The 23,496-nt window shown below is 35.6% G+C and overlaps 1 protein-coding gene across 4 annotated transcripts in view; it reads left to right on the top strand.

The window, feature by feature from the left end:
- The window catches only part of LOC129074029 (zinc finger MYM-type protein 2), a 115,189-nt gene that overhangs the window by 87,666 nt on the left and 4,027 nt on the right, over window positions 1-23,496 (top strand). For all 4 annotated transcript variants that reach the window (XM_054577718.1, XM_054577715.1, XM_054577717.1 and 1 more), the window contains 4 exons: window positions 94-219; window positions 1,013-1,107; window positions 2,414-2,582; window positions 2,788-2,939. In XM_054577718.1, coding sequence (XP_054433693.1) covers window positions 94-219; window positions 1,013-1,107; window positions 2,414-2,582; window positions 2,788-2,939 — 542 coding nt within the window. The remainder of the gene's footprint in view (window positions 1-93; window positions 220-1,012; window positions 1,108-2,413; window positions 2,583-2,787; window positions 2,940-23,496) is intronic.

Here is a 23,496-nt window from a genome sequence, read left to right as displayed (position 1 = left end):
TGCATTTACTATTAACTGACTTTATTTTGCCAGGTGTAGGTACCGTTGAGGTCTTTTGTTTTGATTTCAAATGACAGTATGGATTGATTACAGGTGTAATTATTGAGACAGACATAATTGGTTCAGATCTCTTGAAGAACTCTGACCCAGAGACACAGTCCAACCTGCCTGATGTAACATATGAACCAGACTTGGATATCGAAATAGATTTTCCCAGAGGTACTTAAAATGCTATTTCATTCTTTTAATGTGAATTATGGTTATGGAATTTAGTTACAGAGTCATAACTAAATTCGTGTTCGTGTCATTGCCTTTACTGTTATTATCTGTCTTTTTACCCAAATAAAACTCAACAGTTAACTTCTGAAATGAGGCATAGAATTGAATTGTAGGGACTTAAAATTTTTTAAAGTCTTAAAAGAAAACTTTTTCAAAGTAACTCATGATACAAAATTTTGAAGATAGAGAAAAGAATAAAGAAGTGTTTATGTATTTTTTAAAAATTTAAATAAAATACCGATAATATGTTTCTTAAGACCTTTTTGAAAATTAGATTGACCCTCAAAAGGAAAAAGTATTTTCAGGTCTTTTGTTGTAAAAGAAATGTGTTCTATTTTCATTATTTTTCTTAATCTATGTATGACAAATAAACACTGAATAGCGCATAATGCATTTATTTTAGAAAAGATTTAAAAGACTGAAATGGATTTGTACTGAGACCATTTGGATCTTAAAACTGAGTTTCAGGTTGTAATTAATTTTTCTGATACATATTTACATGAGAATTTTGTCAACATTCATTATGCATATTTTTAAAGAATTAGAACAGGATTTTTCAGAACCCATAGGCCATGTTAGGTACAGGAAGATCATAACTTCACCCCAGCACAGATTGTCCCCATATACGGGTACCTGTTTATATTCTGTGGTTATTTCCTTATTGGCTGTGTTTATGTAACATAATCCTCTGCTATTACATTTGGAATACAAGTTATTCTGATTTTATTGTCAGCTGCTGAGGAGCTTGATATGGAAAATGAATTTTTATTACCACCTGTTTTTGGAGAAGAATATGAGGAACAGCCTAGACCTCGATCTAAAAAAAAGGTATAAAATTAATAGTATTTTTACATTTGGGTAATATCTCTGTAACAGATATAGAGTAAGGATACAGTGGTGTTCAGTTGTTCCTGCGACTATGGAAATATATTTTGTTTTCTAGATTTAAAAAGACTTTAAGATCAAGACTCTATTATTTCATTTCTAGGTAATAAAAATGTCTCATTTAATTGTAACTTCATAGAAGAGGAGTGAATATTATTGCCACTTAGTTTTTGTTTTCAGTTTTCTGTTGATAAAAGGTATGACATAAAAGGTTGATGTAGTTGCAAGTAAATTCAGTTCTTTGACAAGAATTGAGAATATTTTCTAGGGAGCTGTTTTTTCCATCATTATTTTTGATGAGACTAATTGGTGAGGTTGGAGTACACAGTTGATTGTACCTGGTTTCTTTTAAGCATGCCAACATGTAGATATCTCAGATTCTTTAATATTGATTCAGGTAGACCAAATGTAATTGTATTAACAGGTGTAATTGCTCTAAATATTTTATCAACAACTTTCTCTGTTTCTGATTTTCAACATAAAGTACGGTCAAAAGAAAAAAAAGAAAGATGACTCACAAATTTCCCCCAAAAGAAAGAAACTGAAAAAAGAGTGAGAACCCTGCAGGAGAATGAAGTTGGACTCCTATCTGACATGACAAAAAAAGTTAACTCAAAATGGGTCAAAATGTGCTTTTTCTTTGACAGAAAATGTAAATGTAAAAACTAAAATCATAAAACTCTTAGAAGAAAACATAGACTTCAATTTTCAGGTATCTTTGGTTAGGCATAGTTCCTTGAATATAACACTGAAAGCACAAGGAACAAAATGCAAAAAGATGAATTGGATTACATCAAAACTTTTAAAACTTTTAGTTCAGCAAACAGTGTCATCAAGAAAGTGAAAGGGAGTTGAGGGGTCGTTCCCTATACAGTGGATTATTGAAAGGCTCTTAAGTTTCTCTCTTACATTAGTATTTACAGTCCTTTCATTTCATACTATTAGTTTATTATTTCATATTTATTTTCTCATCAGTGACTCCCAGCAGAGGTTAATAAAATTTTAATTGTACAATAATTTTTATTAACAAGCGAATAAATAAAAGTGATATATGTAGAAATATGGCATTCCTGGAGATATATTTCAAGGCATGTTATAGGTAACTATTCTCAGATTCAGGAATACCAGTCAATTCTAACCATATCAATATACTTCTTTAATTTGCATTTTTTGGTTGATAGCTTACATAGAGTCATGAAATACTAAGATTTTAAACAAAAGGAGACTGACCATGGTGTTTTACTAATAGGGAGCCAAGAGAAAAGCTGTATCAGGATACCAGTCTCATGATGATAGTTCTGATAATTCAGAATGCAGCTTTCCTTTCAAATACACGTACGGTGTAAACGCATGGAAACACTGGGTCAAAACTAGGCAACTTGATGAAGATCTTCTGGTATTAGATGAGCTAAAATCTCGTAAGTGTTCTGATTTTGATTTCATTCCCCCTACATCCTATTTAAAAGCAAGAATTTTGTTATTCACTACCCTTAATTTTTAAAAAATAAATATTTTATTTTACTTTTAAGTTCTTAACATAGAATAAGTTAATTTCAGGGAGTTTCTTAATCTTAACACAAAAAAAATAATAGCAATTACTAATTTATTATTTTACTTTTTTAGCTAAATCAGTAAAGTTAAAAGAGGACCTGCTCTCTCACACCACGGCTGAGCTTAACTATGGACTCGCCCATTTTGTCAATGAGATCCGCCGGCCAAATGGAGAGAGTTATGCACCGGACAGCATCTATTATCTTTGTCTTGGGATACAGGAGGTTAGTAATTTGTTGGCTACTTTTGAATATAATGCTAATAAGAGAGGTTGTTGTGCTTTTTCTTTGACAGAAAAATGTTATGCTTCAATAATATTAAAAATAGCTTTATGGAACATAATGATTTCTTTACCAAGAAAGACAAAGAACTTAGTCTATTAAAAAATATTAGGATATTTTAAAGGATTTCTGAGTTTCTTTGTATATGGGTGTTTCTGCTATAATGTGATATGTTCCTAAAAATTATCAAGTTCTCTAAAACTATGTACCAAAACCAAAAGAACAGGCCACTTGAAACTCAGGTATCTTCTGTGTAATACACCTAACAAAGTTTTATGTTTGTTACCATATGTATGATAATCAAAGCGACATCGTTCTCTTCTTACAGTCCCAAGTAAGTGAATTAAAACTCTGAGGCATGATGCATATATGCATAGATCATGCTCATATACAGGTCAGCAGAAAATGTCTTCTCATGTGTCAGTACAGGCTTCTCATGTCTTTTTACAGTGTTAAATACTGTAACTACTCATTAGTTTGGAATTATCTTACAAAAGCAGATAATTCTCTAGAAGTTTTAGATAAAACTATAACTGTGTGTCTGAATCTGGAGTGAGTCTGTTTTCCATAATAAATGTGAACACCAGAAGGCAATAGCTTCTGGTTCTAAAGAGATTGTACAGGTTTGAGCCTAGAGGTCAGAAAGGATCCTTGATTCACATCCTGTGTTTTTAAATGCTTTTAATAATGGAAGGAGATCTTCTTATGCAGAGTTTTGTTTATAGGCCTAAAATTTAATGTTATGCTGCTAACAGCATACTGAAATAAGTTACTGAAGAAAACTAGAATTGTCTTAACTTGTATTTTACTTTCATTCTTTTCAGGATAGAAATTTGCCCAACATTGTGTAAGAAAGGTGGGGAAGTAGCACCTAGCTGTACATTACTGTATGTTCACAGGCCACCACATATTTTGCAGTAGCAACCTAAAAAAATATAAGAGTAGGTTTTATTTCTTCTTACTCTGATAGATTTACATACACTTTGAGCCTTGTGCTTTTATTGCAATACTAGGTTCACTGTTCCAAAATCCAAAAACCTGACAAGATTTTTCATGGAAACTCTTTTGACTGTAAAACCCAACTCAAAGAGTTGTGATGCTGTTGTCTTTATTATTATATTTATTATTATTGTTAGAATATTAACAATTCATTGTAGAATAGTTTTTAAAAATTTTTTTTAATTTTAATTTTAGGGAGGGAAAGAGAGGGAGAAAAACATCAACGTGTGGTTGCCTCTCTAGCACCTCCCTGCACTGGGGACCTGACCTGCAACCTAGGCATGTGCCCTGACTGGGAATCAAACTGGTGACACTTTGGTTTGCAGGCTGGCACTTAATCCACTGAGCCACACCAGCCAGGGTAGAACTGTTAATGTTTCTCAACAACTATAGGATGCATCCCAAGACCACTCTAGGAATATTGTGTAATTATGTACATGCCCTGTGTTTGAAACTCTGTAAACATTAAAAGATTTTTAGATTCTAAAACATCTGGCCTCAGTGGCTCTGGCACAGGATTTTAGACCTGTGTGTATGTGTTCCCTTCCTCTTTTATTATACCTTGTAGTAGAAAAGAGTAGGAATAGCATTTATAAATATGGTGTAAGGGAATGCATCTCGATCCTGTGGTGTCAGAATAAGTTATTTATGATGAAATTCCCCTTGGGAGCAAACAGGAGGTGGGTATTACTCCTTTGTGTCTTGTACTGTGCTGTCCACATAGTCTGCACTCACCTGGGTGTTTGCCGTGACTATTACACAATAGACCTGCATATCCAGTATATGTGTATACGTATTTAAGGTAATTTTTTAAAAAGAGAACATCTATATCATTATCTTAGAAATAGTTCAATCATTTTATTTCTACTAATTAAATTTTTAAAAATTATACTGTATAACATAGTCATTAGACATTTATATAATTTATGACATGGTTACCCTGTTAAATCTAGTACCTACCTGACACCATACAAACATATGAATATTATTAGAATATTATTGACTGTATTCCCTATGCTATACTTTACGTCCCCGGGACTATTCTTTAACAACCAATTTGTAGTACTTAATCTCTTCAACTTTTTCACCCATCCCCCAAGCCTCCTCCCATCTGGTAATTGTCAAAATGTTCTCTGTACCTGTGAGTCTGTTTCTGTTCTGCTTGTTCATTTATTTTGTTTTGTAGGTTCCACATATAAGCAAAGTCATCTGACATTTGTATTCCTCTGATTTATTTCATGTTGTTGCACATAGCAAAATTTCTTCTTCTTTTTTTTTTTTAAATGGCTGAGTCATTTTTCATTGTGTACATGCACCACTTTGTTATCCTGGCTATTGTAAATAATGCTACAGTGAATATATGGGGTTTATGTCTTTTCAATTTAGTGTTTTGGATTTCTTCAGATAGATACCAAGAAGTAGAATTTCTGGGTCCTTTTTTGTCTCTTGTTAATAGCTTTTGTTTTAAAGTCTGTTTTGTCTCTTATAAGTATTGCTACCACAGCTTTTATTTTTGTTTTCATTTTTATGAAGTATCTTTTTTCATCCCTTTACTTTGAGTCTGCATGTATCTTCTAATCTGAACTGAGTCTCTTGTAGACAGTATGTCTAAGGGTTTTGTTTTGTTATCCATTCAGCCACCCTGTGTCTTTGTATTGGAGCATTTAATCCATTTGCATTAAAAGTAATCGTTTTTTTTTCTTTTTTATACATTTTTTAATTTTTATTTTTTTAAATTTATAAATCATGTTTATTCTATTACAGTTGTCTCAGTTTTTACCCCTTTACCCTCTTCCACCCAACCCACCCTCACCCCCCACCCCCTGCTCCCACAGTCAATTCCCACTCTGTTGTCCATGTCCATGGGTCATTTATACATATTCTTTGTCTAGTCCCTTCCCCTCCTTTCCACCATTAGCCTCTTTCCCCATCGGCCTCTTTCCCCATCCCCTCTGGTCACTTTCAGGCTGCTCCATGTTTCCATGACTGGTTTATTTTGTTTGTTAGTTTATTTTGTTGAATAGAGTCCACTTATAGGTGAGATCATATGGTATTTGTCTTTCATCAACTGGCTTATTTCACTTAGCTTAATATTCTCCAATTTAAAAATAATTGTTGATAGGTACGTATTTATTGCTATTTTGTTATTCAGATATTTGGTCTTTTTTTTTTTTTTTTTAACTTCTTAAAGAAGATCCTTTAACATTTCTTGTAATTCTGGTTTTGTGATGATGAACTCTTTTTATTAGCTTTTTGTTGTCTTGGAAGCTCTTTTCTGACCGTTAGTTCTAAATGATAGCTTTGCTGGGTAGAGTAATCTTTGTTGTAGGTCCTTACTTTCTATCACTTTGACCTTTTGTGGCCTGCAAAATTTCTTTTGAAAAATCAGCTGACAGTCTTTTGGGGGCTCCTTTGTAGGTAACTTAACTGCTTTCCTCTTACTACTTTTAAGATTTTCTCTTTGTTTTTAACCTTTGGCATTTTAATTATGATATATCTTGATGTGGGCCTCTTTGGGTTCATCTTGTTTGGGACTCTGCACTTCTTGGACTTGTATGTCTGTTTCCTTCAGGTTAGAGAAGTTTTTTTTCATCATTTTTTAAAATAGGTTTTCAGTTTCTTGCTCTGTCTTTTTTTTTCCTTCTGGCACCACCATGCTGCAAATGTTGGTGTACTTGAAGTTGTCCCACAGGCTCTTTATGATATCTTGGGATTTTTTTTGTTTGTTTGTTTATTTGTTTAATTCTTTTTCTTTTTGCACTGCAGATTGGGTGTTTTCTGCTCTCTTTTACTCCAAATCGCTGCTGTGAATCTCTGTTTCTTCATTTGATAGTGCATCCTTCATTTTTGACTCATTCTATTTTATGTTTCTATTTCCAATTTTTGTTTTCTATCTCTTTGTTGAAGTTCTCATTGAGATCACTGAGCATCTTTATAGCCAGTGTTTTGAACTCTGCATCTGGTAGATTGCTTGCTTCTATCAGTCTTCTCCTTTTGGGTGCTATCACTATTTGTTTCTATGAATTTGGTAGAGCTGCTTTGTCTCTCAGTCTTGGCAGAATGGCTGTAAGTAAATAGTAGATTCCCTGTAGGGGTTTGTAGCATAGCCTTCCTGGTCTCCTGATCTGGACATTCTAGGTATGGACTGTGTGCACCCTCCTGTTGTAGTTGAGCAACTTGGTTGCTGTTGACATGTCAATGGGAAGGATTCCCCCTAGGCCAATTGGCTTAAGAGGACTGGCTGTGACCACAGTGGAAGAGCTGCTGTGCAGAGGCCTACCGCCTGGAGCACTTCCGTAGAGCTCTGGTGCCTGAAGAGTCCATCCCTTAGATGTGCTTCTAGTGTGTGGTTGTGTAGTGCTCTACTGTGATTTGAAACTGACCACCTGGGGGCCCCCTGGGAAGTGCAGGTCAAAATCAGCTGCGATGTGAGCCTTGCCTGGAGCCACCTGACGTGAGCTACAAAGCAATTTGCAGGTGGCTGCTACTTGTGCTAGGCTTAGAGATGCCCAGGAGAGGCCAAGCTGTGAACTGAGGCCAGCTACCACTAGTGCTGGGCCTGGGGTCACTTAACAAGAGGTACAGGGCATGCCAAAGCCAGATGGTACTTGTTGAAGGTTTCTGAATCTTTGAGAGATTTTAGGAAAGTTTGCAGCATGAGACAACACAGGTGTTTGTATGGAAAAGCCACTAGGAATTGCTTGAGTGGATCTGAAAGTTGGATGGGTTTGTGTCTCTGGGAATCACCAGGCCAGGGTGAAGTTAGTTAGATTGATAGAGATGCAGTTATGGTGCCTTCTACTGGCTCTGTTACAGGGAGAGCTCAGCAAAGGAACAGTGGCCTCTGCCAACGCTTCTGTCTGGAAGAAAGCTTGCCCCTTGAAGCTAGAAAATTCAGTTTCTTCTTTTATGTTCCTGGCACCTTTCCAGTTGCTGCCCCAGCACTGGAGCTCAGTGCCAGTGAGTTCTGAGTCAGTCAGCACGTGAGCCCTTTAAGAGGAATGCCTAGGATTCCAGGAGCCATTTCTCTGACTCAGCCACAATCCCAGCTGGTTTTTACACCAGGAGTCCTGGTGTAGAGCGGGACTCCTTGCCTCCCCAGGGGGGACCTCCACAGCTAAGATCACTCACCTGATTTCTAATCACTACATGTGACTGTGGGACCAGACTGCTTCAAGTATCTGCCTCTCCTGTTAGTCTCTCTGTGGCTGCTGCTTTTTTATCCTTAGTTATAGAACTTCTGTTCAGCTAGATACCAGGCCGTGCTCGAAGATGGTGGTTCTGAAGTTCAGTTGTAATTTTGACATGGTTGTGAGAAGATGTGAGTACCAAGTTTACCTATCTGCCCTCTTGACTGGAAGCCCAGTTCACCCAATTTTAGACATGTTGAAAAAGCAATAGACTTCTGCCAGGTTACCTTAGAACGAGAGAAATTGAATTTTAAGATCTTACTCTCGTTTGAATCCACCTCTACTTTATGATATTTTGTAGGGTTTCATGTAAAATGGCTTCTACTTGTAATTAAGCTTAACAACTAGTATCTACACAGTATAACTTTAAGTCAAAGAATAATGAAAGCCAACAAAATGGAGGTTCTCTACCCTACCCATCGCTTAGTATACCTGGTTCCTCCCACTGGTCAGAAAACTTTTGCTCTGTTATTTCCTCTGATATTTTTTGCATATAGAAATACAATTGATTTTTGTATATTCATCTTACGAAGTCTGTCCAGAAGATATGCAGCCATATACTATGAAAAATAGAGACATTTATTGAAGAAGATACAAGAAACATTGTACATAGGACAATGACACCTCAGTCCCCTTCAAAATAGGCACCTTGGGACCTCACACAGTTCTCCCAGTCACTATCAGCTACCCTGTCATAATTTTCTGAATCTCATCGATGGTATGAAATCTCTTCCTTTCCAAAGGTGATTTTAGTTTTGGGAAAAGTTGGAAGTCAGAGGGCATCAAATCTGGGCAGTAATGGGGCTGAATCACCTGGGTGATACGATGTTTCGCCAAAAAACGCACCAGACGTGAGGCATGAGTGGGCACACATTGTCGTGATGAAGTTGCCAATTACCAGTTGCCCATAGCTGCAGCCTTCTGAATCATCTGAATAATTTCTGTAGAGGAATATTCAAGCCTAATTTAACATTTGATGCAGATTCATTGCTCTACTCATTTAGTCATTTTGAATGCAACAGCCACACAGCACACGTGTTTGTTTGCTCAACAATGCCTACTGCCCCCAGTGACTAATAGTGAAGTCATCATTTGTTCAAGGATGCACATTCCAGTCCACTATCCTTGGCTGCCAGGTTATATCAACGTTGTGCAAACCATTCTTGTTATATTAACAATGGCTGGACTTTGTCTCTAGACCTTGTATATTCTGTATGTATCAATTCACTATTAGTTCTAGTAGGTTGGTTTTCTACATGGAGAATCATGTCATGTATGATTAAGGACAGTTTACCTCTTTCTTTCCAAACTGTATTCTTTTATTTCTTTTTCTTGCCTTATTACATAGGTTACTTTGGTCCCACAGAAAGATGAAAGGAAGCGGTGAGAGTAGAAACCCTTGCCTTGTATCTGATACTTGGGAGATGGCTTTTCTCCATTAAGTAGGATGTTCCCTGTAGGTTTTTTGGTAGCTTAATGGTATCATGTCAAGGAAATTGTCTTCTATTTTTCAGTTCAGCAAATTTTCAACTGATATGCCAAAGAATTTTGAACTGTAAGTACCTGACTGTTTAGTCATGGGCACTGACCTCTTTTTCCTTAGGTTTTCAAATTAAAAAAAAATGAGAGAAGCTGATACAGCAATAGCCATCTGATTATGAATGCCCTGTCTTGAACCATAAATATATAGGTCATGTAATAGAGTTGCAGCTAATTGGTCACATTGCATAATAAAATTCTGTCTAACTGGTTAATTCTTGGGACCAGAAATCCTTATATACAAGTATAGTCACTTTGGAGGTAAAAAAGGTATGTAATTACTATTATTATTAATTTTGTAAATCATTCAAAAGTATACCAATTTTTCCCTCAGATCTGCAAATAATATATTTTTTGATGTGTTGCAGAATTTCAGTAGTTCCTATGTGCCATGAGATGAAAAGGTTGAAAATAGCCTACCTTAGTTGGTTGAAGATTTTTCTTAGCTTTTTATTTTGTCGTAGAGAGTTTTTATCATAAATGATTGTTGAATTTTGTGAACTGCTTTTTTATATCTTTTGAAACAATGATATGATTTTTCTCCCTTATCCTATTAATAATGGCATATCAATTATTTTCAGATGGTAAACAAACATTAAGTTCTTGCAATAAAGTCCATTTCATGGACTTTATGCTAGTTTTTCATTTCATGCTAGTTTATCATTTCTATACATTGCTGTTTGGATTTGCTATTTTATTGTTGCAGATTTGTGTAGCTGTTCATGAAAGAAATTAGTTCATAGCTTTCTTGTGATGTTTCCCTGGCTTTAGTATTGGGATAATGCCTCATAAAATGACAATTTTCCTTTTTTCTGTTTACTGAAAGAATTTGTTCAAGTTGGTATTATTTTTTGCTGAGATATTTGATAGAATTCACCAGTGAAGCCAAAGGGACCTGCTTTTTATTTATTTGTTGTTGGGAGTGGTTTTGAATCAATTCCTTTATAGGATTGTTTATGTTTCTGTTGTTCTTGAGTCCATTTGGCAATTTGTCTTTCAAGAAATTGTATGCATTTTATTTTATCAAGGTTGTTGAGTTTTTGGCATAAATTGATAATATTCCTTTATTAGTCTTTATTTTTTCTGCACTATATTATTTTTATTTGTTTCTGTGCTGGTTATTAACCACCATTATATGTAAAACATTTTCTTTTTCCTCATCCATCATTGCTAATATTGGTAATCAGTGCCTTCTTTTTTTTGTTTCTTGAACAGTCTCAGAAATCTGCTTTTTTTTTTAAAAGAATGAAGTACAATATTAAATAATTTAGCCTTTGCAAGCCAAGAGGCAAAAATCTAGGATACGCCCTGGTCAGTGTGGCTTATTTGTTTGGGCATCATCCCAGAAACTGAAAAATCGTGGGTTCAGTTCCTTGTGGGGGGCACATGGCTTGTTGCGGATTTGGTCTGCAGTTGGGGCATGTTCAAGAGGCAGCTGATTTATATTTCTCACTCATGTCGATTTCTCTTCCCCTCTTTTTCCCTCCTTCTCTCTCTCTCTCTCTGGAATCAATAAAAAAAAAATTTTTTTTTTAAATTTAGGATATTATGAAGCTACTTAAATAGCAACTTAAAATGCAACTATTTTTATTTATTTTTAAATTTTCATTGAATTTATTGGGGTGACATTGGATAATAAAATTAAATGGATTTCAAGTGTACAGTTTATATTACATTATCTGTATATTGTGTTGTGTGTTTACCATCGAAAGTCAAGCCTCCTTTTGTCATCGTTTATCCCCCATTTACCCCTTTTACTTCCCCCATTCCCCTTTCCTTATGGTATGTGTGTTGATCTTTTTAAAAAAAGATTTTACTTATTTTTCAAGAGAGGGGAAGGGAAGGAGAAAGAGAGGGAGAGAAACATCAATGTGTGGTTGCCTCTCATGCGCCCCCTACTGGGGAACCTGGCCTGCAACCCAGGCATGTGCCCTGACTGGGAATCAACTGGTGACTCTTTGGTTTGCTGGCCGGCCCTCAGTCCACTGAGTCACACACCAGCCAGGGCTCCCCTTTTCTTTTGGTAATCGCTATACTGTTGTCTATGTCAATGAGTTTTTTTTTCCCTAATCCCTTCACCTTTCACCCAGCCTGCCAACACACCTCCCCTCTAACCTCTGTCAGTCTGTTTCTTTATCTATGAGTCTGTTTCTATTTTGTTTATTTTATTCACATATAAATGAAATCATATGGTACTTGTCTGTCTCTGAGTGGCTTAATTCAGTGAGCATAATACTCTCCAGGTCCATCCATAGTGTTGCAAAAGATTAGATTTCCTTGTGTTCTTTTTTTTTTTTTTTTTTTCCCCTGGCTAGTATTCCACTGTGTATCACAACTTCTTTATCCACTCATCTACTGATGGGCTGTTTCCAGGTCTTGACTGTTGTAAATGACACTGCAATGAACATCAGGGTGCATGTATCACTTCGAATTAGTGTTTAGTGTTTCTTCAGATATATTTCCAGAAGTGAATCTCTGTGTCATAATGTAGTTCAATTTTTAATTTTTTGAGGAAACTCCATATTTTTCACAGTGGCTGCACCAATCTGCATTCTTTCCAACAGTGCCCAAGTGATCCCTTTTCTTCATATTCTCACCAACACTTGTTTATTGATTTATTGATGATTGCCGTTCTGAAGTGTGTGAGGTGATTCATTGTGATCCCTCCCTCCCTCCCTCCCTTCCTTCCGTTTTTAGAGAGAGTGGAAAGAAGGGAGAGAAACATCGATATGTGAGAGAAACATCACATTGATTGTTTGCCTCTTGCATTTCCCAAGCCAGGGATCAGGCATGTGCCCTGACCTTGAGTTGAACAGGCAACCTTTTGGTTCGCAGGTCAGCACTCAACTCACTGAGCCACAGCAGTCAGGGCTCATTGTGGTTTTAATTTGCATTTCTCTGATGATTAGTGACGTTAAGCATCTTTTCCTCCTGTGTCTCTTTGCTATCTGTATGTCCTCGGAGAAGTGTCTATTCAGATCTGTTTCCTGTTTTTTTTTGTTTGTTTGTTTTGTTTTTTAAATTGAGGTTTTTTTTGTTTGAGTTTATAGTTCTTTATAAATTTTGGATATTAACCCCTTATCAGATGTATCATTGGCAAATATGTTCTCCCATTCAGTCAGTTGTCTTTTTGTTTTCTTAATGATTTCCTTTGCTGTGCAGAAACATTTTAATTTGATGTAGTCACTTTTGTTTCCTTTGTGTGAGGAGACATCAGAAAAAATATTGCTACAACAAATATCTGAGATATTAACTCTGTTTGCTTCTTGGATTTTTATGGTTTCATTTAAGTCTTTAATGAATTTTGAGGGTTTTTTTTATTGTTCTTTTACACTTGTACCACCTTTTTCCCCATTTCTCTTCCCTACCCCGCCCTGCCCGACTCCCACATTTTGAATTTATTTTTGTGTATGGTGTAAGAAGGTGGTCTAATTTCATTTCTTTGCACATATCTGTCCAGCTTTCTCAACACCATTTATTGAATAGACTATCCTTATCCCATTGTGTATTTTTGCCTCCTTTCTTGAATATTAATTGACCATAAAGGTGTGGGTTTATTTCTGGGCTCTCTGTTCTGTTCCACTGATCTGTATGTGTGTTTTTATGCCAGTACCATGCTGTTTTGATTATTGTGGCCTTGTAGTACAGTTTGATGTGAAGTAGCCTGATTCCTCCAGCTTTGTTCTTCTTTCTCAAGATTGCTGTGGCTATTTGGAGTATTTTGTGGTTCCACATTTATTTTTGGAATGTTCTAGTTGTATGAAATATTATTTGTTCTCTTGTTAGGAATTGCATTGAGTCTGTAAATTGCTTTGGGTAATGTGAACATTTTAATGATGTTAATTCTTCCTAACCATGGACCCGGTCGGTATATGCTTCCATTTATTTGTATCTTTCAGTTTCTTTCTTCAGTGTGTTATAATATTCTGAGTACAGATCTTTTATCTCTTTGGTTAAATTTATTCCAAGGTACTTTTTTCTTTTTTAAGCAATAGTAAATGGGATTGTTTTCTTAGTTTCTTTTTCTGATAATTTATTATTGGTATATAAAAATGCAGCAAATTTCTGAATATTTATTTTGTATCCTGCTACTTTACCAAATTCAGTGATTAGTTCTACTGGCTTTTTGGTGGAATCTTTAGGGTTCTCTATATACAGTATCATGTTATCTGCAAATAATAACAGTTTTACTTCTTTCTTTCCAGTTTCGATACATTTTATTTCTTCTTCTCTGATTGCTGTGCCTAGGGCTTCCAGTACTATGTTGAAAAAGAGTGGTGAAAGTGGACATCCCTGTCTCGTTTCTGATCTTAAGGAAAATGCTTTCAATTTTTACCCATTGAATTTCTTTGCTGTGGGTTTGTCATATATGGCCTTTATTATTTAGAGGTATATTCCCTGTACTTCTGCTTTGCGAGAGTTTTTATCATAAATGGATGCTGGCTTTTATCAAATGCTTTTTCTGCATCTATTGATAGAACCATGTGTTTTTTTATCCCTTTTTTTGTTTTATGTGATATATCATGTTTATTGATTTGCAGATTTGGTACCTATCTTATATCCCTGGAATGCAGTCCATTTGATATTGGTATATGATCTTTTTAAGTATAGTTAGATCTGGTTTGCAAATATTTTGTTGAGAATTTAAGCATCTGTGTTTATCAGAGATAATTTTCTTCCTTTCTAGTGTCCTTATCTGGTTTTGGACTTAGGACAATGCTGACCTCATCAAATGTGGTTGGGAGTATTCCCTCCTCTTGAAGTTTTTGGAATAGGTTGAAAGGATAAGTGGTAGTTCTTTGTGTGTTTGGTAAAATTAACCCGTGAAGCCATCTGGTTCAGGAAGTTTTTTGTTTGTTGGGTTTTTTGATTAATGCTGCAATTTCATTAGTTATAATTGGTCTATTTAGATTTTCTGATTCTTTATTATTCAGTTTTGGAAGATCATATGTTCCTAGGAATTTATTTATTCCATTTTGTACAATTAGTTGCATGTAATGTTTGTAATGTTTTCTCATAGTCCTTTGTATTTCTGTGGTGTCACTTGTTACTTTCCTTTCATTTCTGACTTTATGTATTTGTGTCCTCGCAGCTGGTCTCCCATCCAAGTACTAACCAGGACTGACCCTGTGTAGCTAGCTTCTGATATCAGATAAGATCAGGTGCATTCAGGGTGGTATGGCTTTAGATTATCTTGTTTACTTTTTGGAAGATCTAGCTCTTGGTTTCATTTTTTTTTTTTTTCTTTTACTGTAGTCATTTATTTCTTCTCTGATCTTTATTATTTCCTTTCTTCTATTCACTTTGGGCTTTGTTTGTTGTTTTCTTTTTTTTTTCTAGTTCCTTAAAGTGTAAAGTTACATTATTTATTTGAGGTAAGCCTGGAATAATAGGAATTTCCCTCTTAGGACTGCTTTTGATGTGTCCCATTGATTTTTTGGGGTGGTTATTTTCTCATTTTCATTTGTTTTAAGGTATCTTTTTTTCCCCTCCCAAGATTTTGTTTATTTATTTTCAGAGGGGAAGGGAGGGAGAAAGAGAGGGAGAGAAACATCAATGTGTGGTTGCTTCTCGCGTGCCCCTTTCTGGGGACCTGGCCCACAACCCAGGCATGTGCCCTGACTGGGAATCGAACCAGAGACCCTTTGCTTTGCAGCCTGGTGCTCAGTCCACCGAACCACACCAGCCAGGGCTCAAGGTATCCTTTGATTTCCTTTTTGATCTTGTTGACCCATTCATTGTTTTGTGGCATGTTATTTAGCCCCCATGTCTTTGTGTGTTTTTCGTATTTTTTTCTTCTGATTGATTTCTAGTTTTATACTACTGTGGCCAGAGAAGATGCTTGATATGATTTCAGTTGTCTTAAGTTTTTTGAGACTTGTTTTGTGTTCTGACATTTGGTCTACTCTAGAAAATGTTTCATGTGCACTTGAAAAGAATGTGTGTTCTGCTGCTTTGGGATGCTCTGACGATGTGACTTAAATTTATCTGACCCCGTGTGTTATTTAAGGCTGCTGTTCCCATATTGATTTTCTCTCTGGAAGATCTATTTATTGATGTCAGTGGGGTGTTAAAATCCCTTCTATTGCTATACTGCTGTTTCTTTTTCTGTTTACGACTATCAAGATTTGTGTTACAGATTTAGGTGCTCCTGTGTTGGATGCATAAATATTTACAGGGGTTATACTGTCACATTGTAGTGATCCTTTAGCATTATGTAATGTCCTTTGTCTCTTATTATGGCCTTTGTTTTGGACCCTATTTTGTCTGATATAAGTATTGCTACTCCAGCTTTTTTTAATTTTTATTTGCATGAAATACCTTTTTCTATCCCTTTATTTTTAATTTGTGTTTAGCTTTTATTCTGAGTCTCTTGTAGATGGCATATATATGGGTCTTGTTTTCTTATCTGTTCAGCTACCTTATGTCTTTTGATTGGAGTATTTAATGTATTTACATTGAATGTGATTATTTAAAGGTTCACATTTGTTTTTGTTTTTTCTTTTTTCTTTGTAATTATGTTCCTCTGTTTTTTTTCTTTTAATTTTTTTCCCTTTTATTCCAGAGGGGAAGGGAGGGAGAAAGAGAGGGAGAGAAACATCAGTTGGTTGCCTCTTGCACGTGCCCTGATGGGGAATCAAACCCATCACCTTTGAGTTGCAGAATGGCACCCAGCTGAGCCACACTGGTCAGGATGTAATTGAGTCATGATTGCAGTTGGCCCATTTGCACGAGGGGTTGACCCTCAGGCTGGCTAACTGTGAGGATTGGCCTTAAGCACAGTTATAGACTGCTGTGCAGGTGCAGACCACACAAAGTGGAATTTGCCTCAGCTGGGTTTGGTGCCGGACGAGATCTTCCTTTGGCTATGCATCTAGTGAAGCTAATTGGATTTTACTCTCATGTCTAAAGCTGACCCCTGGGTGTGTTGTAGGGGCCTCTTGGGAGGGACCCCAGTTCAGGCCCATATATTTGCTGCCTGTGACTGGCATAGGGCAGTGTGTTTGGAGATACAAAGCTATCCACAATTTGTGGCTGCCTCTGCTGAGCCTGTATGTGCACTGGAAGAACTGTGCGCAGGAAGAACTATACATACCAAAGCCAGCTTTTACCTGCACTAGGCTCAAGTCAGCAAAAGTTCCAAGGCATCCTGAAATTTGTCTCTACCTGCTTTTACTTACTGGTTGTCTGATAGAGCCTTTGCAGGAGATAGGTTCTCAGTGATTCACTGGGTAGAGAAAATTGCTGTTCACTATATTGATACAGGTTCAAAATCAGTGCCAGCGCTGGGTCTGAAATCACTCAGTAAATGTCCCAGGGTATACCAAGTCTAGCTGCCACCCATCAGGTGTTCACAGCCTTTTGTGGTGGTGTGGGGCCCCGAGGCCTGCAGAGTTTATCAATCCCAAACAGATCAAGATTTAGCTGTGTGATGTGAGGGCTCTGCACTGGTCTGGTGTACAAGGAAAAAATGTCTGCCATCCTAGAGTTACAATACTCAGTCTGTTCAGTGGTCTGCTAGAGTGGGACCCCCTGTAAGTTTGGAGAGTGAGGCTAGCGTACCTGGTGAGGGGAGGTGCTCGTCAGTCTTGGGGAAAGGTGGTAGGAGTGGCCTAAATGTAACCATTTTTAAAAGTTAAAAAACAGTTCTTAGTTTTCAGGTTGCTAAAAATCGGTGGTGCATTGGTTAGACCGTTTTCCCATACACCAAAAGGTTGCAGGTTTGATTCCTGGTCAGGGCATACCTAGGCTGTGGGTTCAATCCCCAGTCTGTGTTGAGGTGCATACAGGAGGCAGCCGATCGCTCTCTCTCTCTCTTTCTCTCGCTTTCGCTCTTGCTCGCTCGCTCTCTCTCTCTAAGCATATTTTTATGTGAGGATTTTTTAAAATGGATGGCTGGTGGGATTGAGTGCAATGGGACTAGGGTTGTGGTTTGCTGATCTAGCTAAAGAATTATCCATTTTATTTTATTGATATATTCAAAGAATCAGGTTTTGTTATCATTGATTATTCTCTTTTCCTGTTTTCTCTTTTTATTGAGTCTCTGATCTCTTTTTTTTTTCTTAAATGTTTATTTTCTTAGCTTCTTAATATTGTTGATTTTAGGCCTTCTTTTCTAGTAAAGCATTTGAAGTTACAAACTTTCCTCTGTGAACTAGTTTATCTGAATTCCACAATTTTTTGTATGCTGTAGTTTAAATTTCTGTAAATAAAGGGAATTGTCTGACTTCATTGTCCTGTTACAGGAAGTTGAGTGTCTCTCTGGGTTGCTCTTATGTAATGCGTTGTTTAAATATTATATCTCAAAATATTATTAGAATTTTGAGAGCTAAATGGATCACATTATGAGTGATTATAGATTTTTAAAATATTTTCTTTTAAATATTTATTTACTTTTAGAGAGAGGGAAAAGGAAGGAGGAAGAGAGGGAGAGAAACATCAGTGTGTGAGAGATATGGTACATCGATTGGTTGCCTCTTACATGCTCCCAACTGGAGACCTGGCTTAAAGCCCAGGCATATGTCCTGATAGGGAATTGAACCGGTAACCTCTTCATTTGCAGGCCAGTGCTCAGTCCACTGGGCCACTCTGTTCAGGGCTATAAATTATGTCTTTAAGTAGGTTCTCTCTCTCTTTATCTCTTTTCATTTTTTCAACTTTTTAATTGTAAAACACATGTAATATAAAATTTACTGTCTTAACTATTTTGAATAGTATAGTTCATTGATATTAAATACATTTATAAACTTGTGCAAACACCACCACCATCCATCTCTGTACCTCTTTTTATCTTATAAAACAAACTGCCACCATTAGGCAATAACTCTCCATTGTCTCCTGGTACCCACCATTCTATTTTCTGTCTCTGTAAGTTTGTGAATTATACAGTATTTTCTCTGTGACTGGCTTATTGTACTCAGTACAGTGTTCTCAGAATTCATCAGTGTTGTAGCATGTGTCAGAATTTCCTTTTTTAAAATTCATTTATTTTTAGAGAGAGGAGAGGGAGGGAGAAAAAGAGGGAGAGAAACATCAATCAGTTGAGAAATATTGACTGGTTGCCTATTACATGCCCCCAACTGGGAACCTGGTGCGCAACCTCAGGCCTATGCCCTGACCAGGAATCGAACCAGTGACCTTTTGGTTCATAGGCTGTCACTCTATCCACTCAGCCACACCAGCCACAGCTTCCTTCCTTTTTAAAATTGATTCTTTATATACTGAAAATGTTTCTTGAAAAAATATTTTAATACTAAAATGTACTCTGAAAAATGGTTAAGATGGTAAATTTTATGTTTTATGTATTTTTAACAATTGAAAAATTGTTTTATGATTTGTTCTTTTCATTGGACATATTTTAACACTTGATTTAATTTTTGTAAAGGACTTCATGGTATACATAAGCAGCTTTAAAAGTAATCTGAAAACTCAGTGCAGAGATAAGTGATCTGAAATACACTTCCCAGAAATCATTGCTATTTAATGTTACTTCAAGGATGTGTGCAGAAATAAAAGCTATTTTTGAAAGAGTGCTTATTTTTGTTTGTTGCATTTATTGATTTTTTTTTACATGTGACAGTCAAAATAAGATAATGTTGAAGTATGATTTCTCTAGCTAGGTCTATAGAAAAAATAATATCTTTAGTTGTAAGGACAAAGTTTTGTGAATGTATCTAGAAGTAGGTAGCTACTTCTGTGTTGTATATTGAGAAAATAAATATAATGTTGAACTGAAACTTGTGCAAGGGGGAGTATATAGCATATTTTTCTCCCATATAAACAAATAGCTTATTTTTTCCCCGATTGTGTAAGGAATGATGGTTGTTGTTAAATGCTCACATATACGAAAATGTTTGAGGAAGAAGAAGAATTATATAAAATCTTGTAGTCATCGTGATGATGCTTTCATATACCTTTTACGTATGTGAACACACCCCTCACCAAATTCATTTTAAGTGGAATTATGGATGTCCTTCTTTCTCAGTCATACCTGCTCTGTCATTGTTAGGTAGGTGTGTATGCTACTCTGCTTTTTATGAACATGATGAAAGATATAGAAGTTTTGTCACCTAAGAATGGGGATCTATATCATACACTTTTACGTATTATTTTTCCTTCCCTCCGTTTCCCAATACATTGGTTGCAGTCTCACTAGGTCAGCTGGAGCAGACTTTTTAACTGTATGTATAATAATTGATAACACAGCTAACTTAGTCCTTTCAATGATGATGACCATACCATTCCCTTTGTTTTGTAAAGTTCTTCTATTTTAGATTAACAGTGTACACCTTCCCCTTTTCTTCCAAATCTTACATATATATCTGAAGAAGTGGTGCTTTTATTTCTATGAGATATGATTCCTGAATGGGTATTATTGGACATAAGATAAAGTATATTTTTTATTTTAAAAGATACCATCAGGTTGCTTTACAAAAAGGTTGGAATTTTTTTTATGTTTATTGGTATTTGGGTTTTCTTTTACATGAATTGTTCCTTTGTCTGTTGGATGGATCATCCTTTTCAGATTGTGAGAGTTCCTTGTTATAGACAGTAATTCTTTGTCACTTTCCCAAAATGTTTTCCAAGATTTTTACAATATTTTAATATGCTAATAATCTGGAGGAAATATTTTTAAAGGAGAGTCTTAACTCCTTTTACTCAATTAAAAAATACATACACTCACATGGCTCTTTAGAGTTCTGTGTAAATGGATAGTTCCCTGATAATTAAATCCTACTAAAATACTTATAACACTTCTTAAAACTTATTTAATCTTTCTTTATCCAGAGAAGGGTCTTAAGAATTTGCTTTATGTTTCCCAGCAATGATGTGGTGGATTCAGAGTTTTGCTAATCCTACATTCATTGATTCATTCAGGAAACAGTTAAAAGTGCTACTTTATGCTAACACTGAACATTGGAGTAGACTTCAGGGTGACTTTTTTTTTTTTGGACTATTTACTGCTCTCCACGTATTGTGCTAAGTACTTGGCATGTCATTTAATCCTCTCAGCAATTGTACTGTTACCGTTTTTTGATCAGGAAGTAGAGGTAAGCAACTCATCTGAAGTTATATAGCTTAAACACTTGAATTTAATCTGGTAAGCACTTGAACTGAAGTCACTGTAATATGCTCTGCTCAAGGATTTGAAAATATATAAATATATTTTAACAGTGCTGTACTCACAGTATGGTGTAGTGGCACAGAACTGGGACTGCTCGATTCTACCTAAGGCTGTAATCAGAGAAAATAACACAGTGGAGAAGACCTTTAAATTGAATTTTGAAGAATACATAGAAATTCACTAGGCAGACAGTATGAGGGAAGAACAGTGGAATTCCAAGGAGAGAGATAAATAAATAAAAGTGCACCACTTTCCAGGAGCAGCTTAGCATGGCCATAGTTCAGATGTGTGGAGAGCTCTGGGGATGGGTGGAGTATGAAGTAAGAGTCATGTCACAAAAGGCTTGTATTCCTTGATAAAATGTGTAGACTGTCTTTTATCCAGGGTGAAACATGAAAAGCTTTTCTTGGAATATTATTATTGAAACATAAATTAATGGTGGGTTAGTTTACATTCTTTTTCATGAAACTCGATGCAAAAATAGCATTTAATAAGATAACCAATTTTAGAGACATGTAAGTAGAATCTCAAGTATATCTAATAGTCAAGTTATAAATGTCTTACAGTCTCAACATTTTAGAAATTATTATGTGTATTGTTACACATAAAAGGTTTCTTGTTTAGCTAGCTTTCTAAAATGTTCTTTGAAAATACATATTTCCCTTATTACTGACATACATGTGTAAACAAACATTTTAAAGTTCTGAACATATTCTCCAAAATGCATGCTTTTCAACTGCCTGTTAATTATATTTCATGGGACATTCATTCTACTTCTAAAAGAGCAGTACCAGAATTTCTATTTAAGTAGATAGCTATCTACCAGTAGGAAAACAGGGCCCTCGAAATGTACCTATTCTCAAAATAAGAAGTGCTCTGAATATTAAATACAGATTTCTAAGAACTTAAATTTTAAAAAATTTGAAATATCATTAATTTTATATTATTATATGTTGAAATTACATGTTTTAGATATATTGGGTTAAATAAAATATAACTTTTAAAAAAATGTGTCTACTAGAAAATTTAAAATTACACATGTGATCACACCATATTTATATTTTTTAATGTTGCTCTGTACAGTGATTCTAAAATTATCTGGATTTCTAGGTAAAATGCGAAATGAGAACCCTTATAAAAGAATTTATATTTTGAAAAGAGGATAATTGTTAATTGAAATAATTCTGTGATTGAAGACTTTCTGTAAAGGTTATTTTTTTATTAAGCTTGTAGCCACTCCGACAGGCCTGTGTTGTCTGTGTTTTCTCTGGGGCTCCTTTCCAGGAGATGCTGCTGTCTTGATAGCTTCTTTTTGCTTTGCTTCTGGATCCACAGCTTTGTTTTTTCTTCACTAGATTCCCATTGGTTGCAGGGCTCCAGGGATGGGGCTGGTGAAGTGTTTGTAAGTTGGGACTATCTTTAATGGGAATTAACAATAACAATAATAATATAGTATTGCTTCCCGTATACAATGACTAATGAAGCATATTGTCATCATTCTAGCAATAAGGGCAGCAGATCTTTGAATTTATCAGGGACTACCTAAAGAAGCCTTTTCAGAGCTGAGTTGGGAGCTTAGTATTTTTTGGCTTTTGACTTGTTACTGATGTCAGTTCATTGATTGCAAGACAGTTACTGGTCTGTTACTCTTTTTGAAAAGTGTTAGAAAGTTTTATAGTACCATTTTGAAATTTTGCTGGCTAGTCTTCCTTCTGACAGGTAGGAGTAAAGATTGGTGAACTCAGATAATAGTACTCTAGTCTTATTTTTGATTAATATATATGTTATATATTTTTTCATTCATTTACTTTTTACTTATCTGGGTCTCCATATTTAAAGTAGGTGTCTTAAAAGCATCATGTTGTTAGGCCTTGCTTTTTTTTATTTTTCTATTATCCAAGACAGTATTTGTCTTGGTGTGTTTAGACCAACAAACTTTTTAAAAATAAAAGTACAGATACTAAATGTTTTAGGCTTTGCAAACCATGTTTGTCTGTATCATGCAAACTGTTCAGCTCTGCCATAGAAGTATGAAAGCAGCCTTGGACAATATACCAATGATGTGTGTCTGTGTTTCAAGGAAACTTTATTTACAAAGATAGACAGCGGGCCAGATTTGACTCAAGAACTTTAGTTTGCTGACCTTAGTTTAGACCTTTTACAATGTAATTACTACTATCATTGGATTAAAATCTATGTTCTGCTGGTTGTTATACCTGTTATTTGTTTTTGGGTCTTTTTCTGCTCTCTTTTGCATTAGGTTTTTTATTTTTTTATGATTCCATTTTTGTCTCCACTATTGGTTTATTATTTATGCCTCTTAAAGTTTGTTTTTAATGGTGTCCTAGGATTTACAATATGCATGTTCAGTTAATCATTATTTACCTTCAAACATTACAGTATACCTTCATGTGTAATGTAATACCAGTGTACTCCTAATTCCTGCCTCCCATTCTTTGTGCTATTGTTATCATACATTTTACTTTGACATTATTTCACTTTTAAATCCCATTGGAGATGGGCTTTGCAAACTGTCATGTTTAAGTCATCCTTTAACCACCTTCACTATTAAGGTTTGTCATAGTAAATTATAAGATTCATGAATTCGTTCTGACTCACAGGAGAGTGAAGCATAGAGAGGCAGTCA

Source organism: Pteronotus mesoamericanus, unplaced genomic scaffold, assembly GCF_021234165.1.
Source record: "Pteronotus mesoamericanus isolate MK-2021 breed Mesoamerican mustached bat unplaced genomic scaffold, CSHL_Meso_final contig_459, whole genome shotgun sequence".
In the NCBI taxonomy this organism is placed as follows: domain Eukaryota; kingdom Metazoa; phylum Chordata; class Mammalia; order Chiroptera; family Mormoopidae; genus Pteronotus; species Pteronotus mesoamericanus.
Note: the sequence above shows the minus strand (reverse complement) of the source record. Positions and strands in the feature narration are given on the sequence as shown.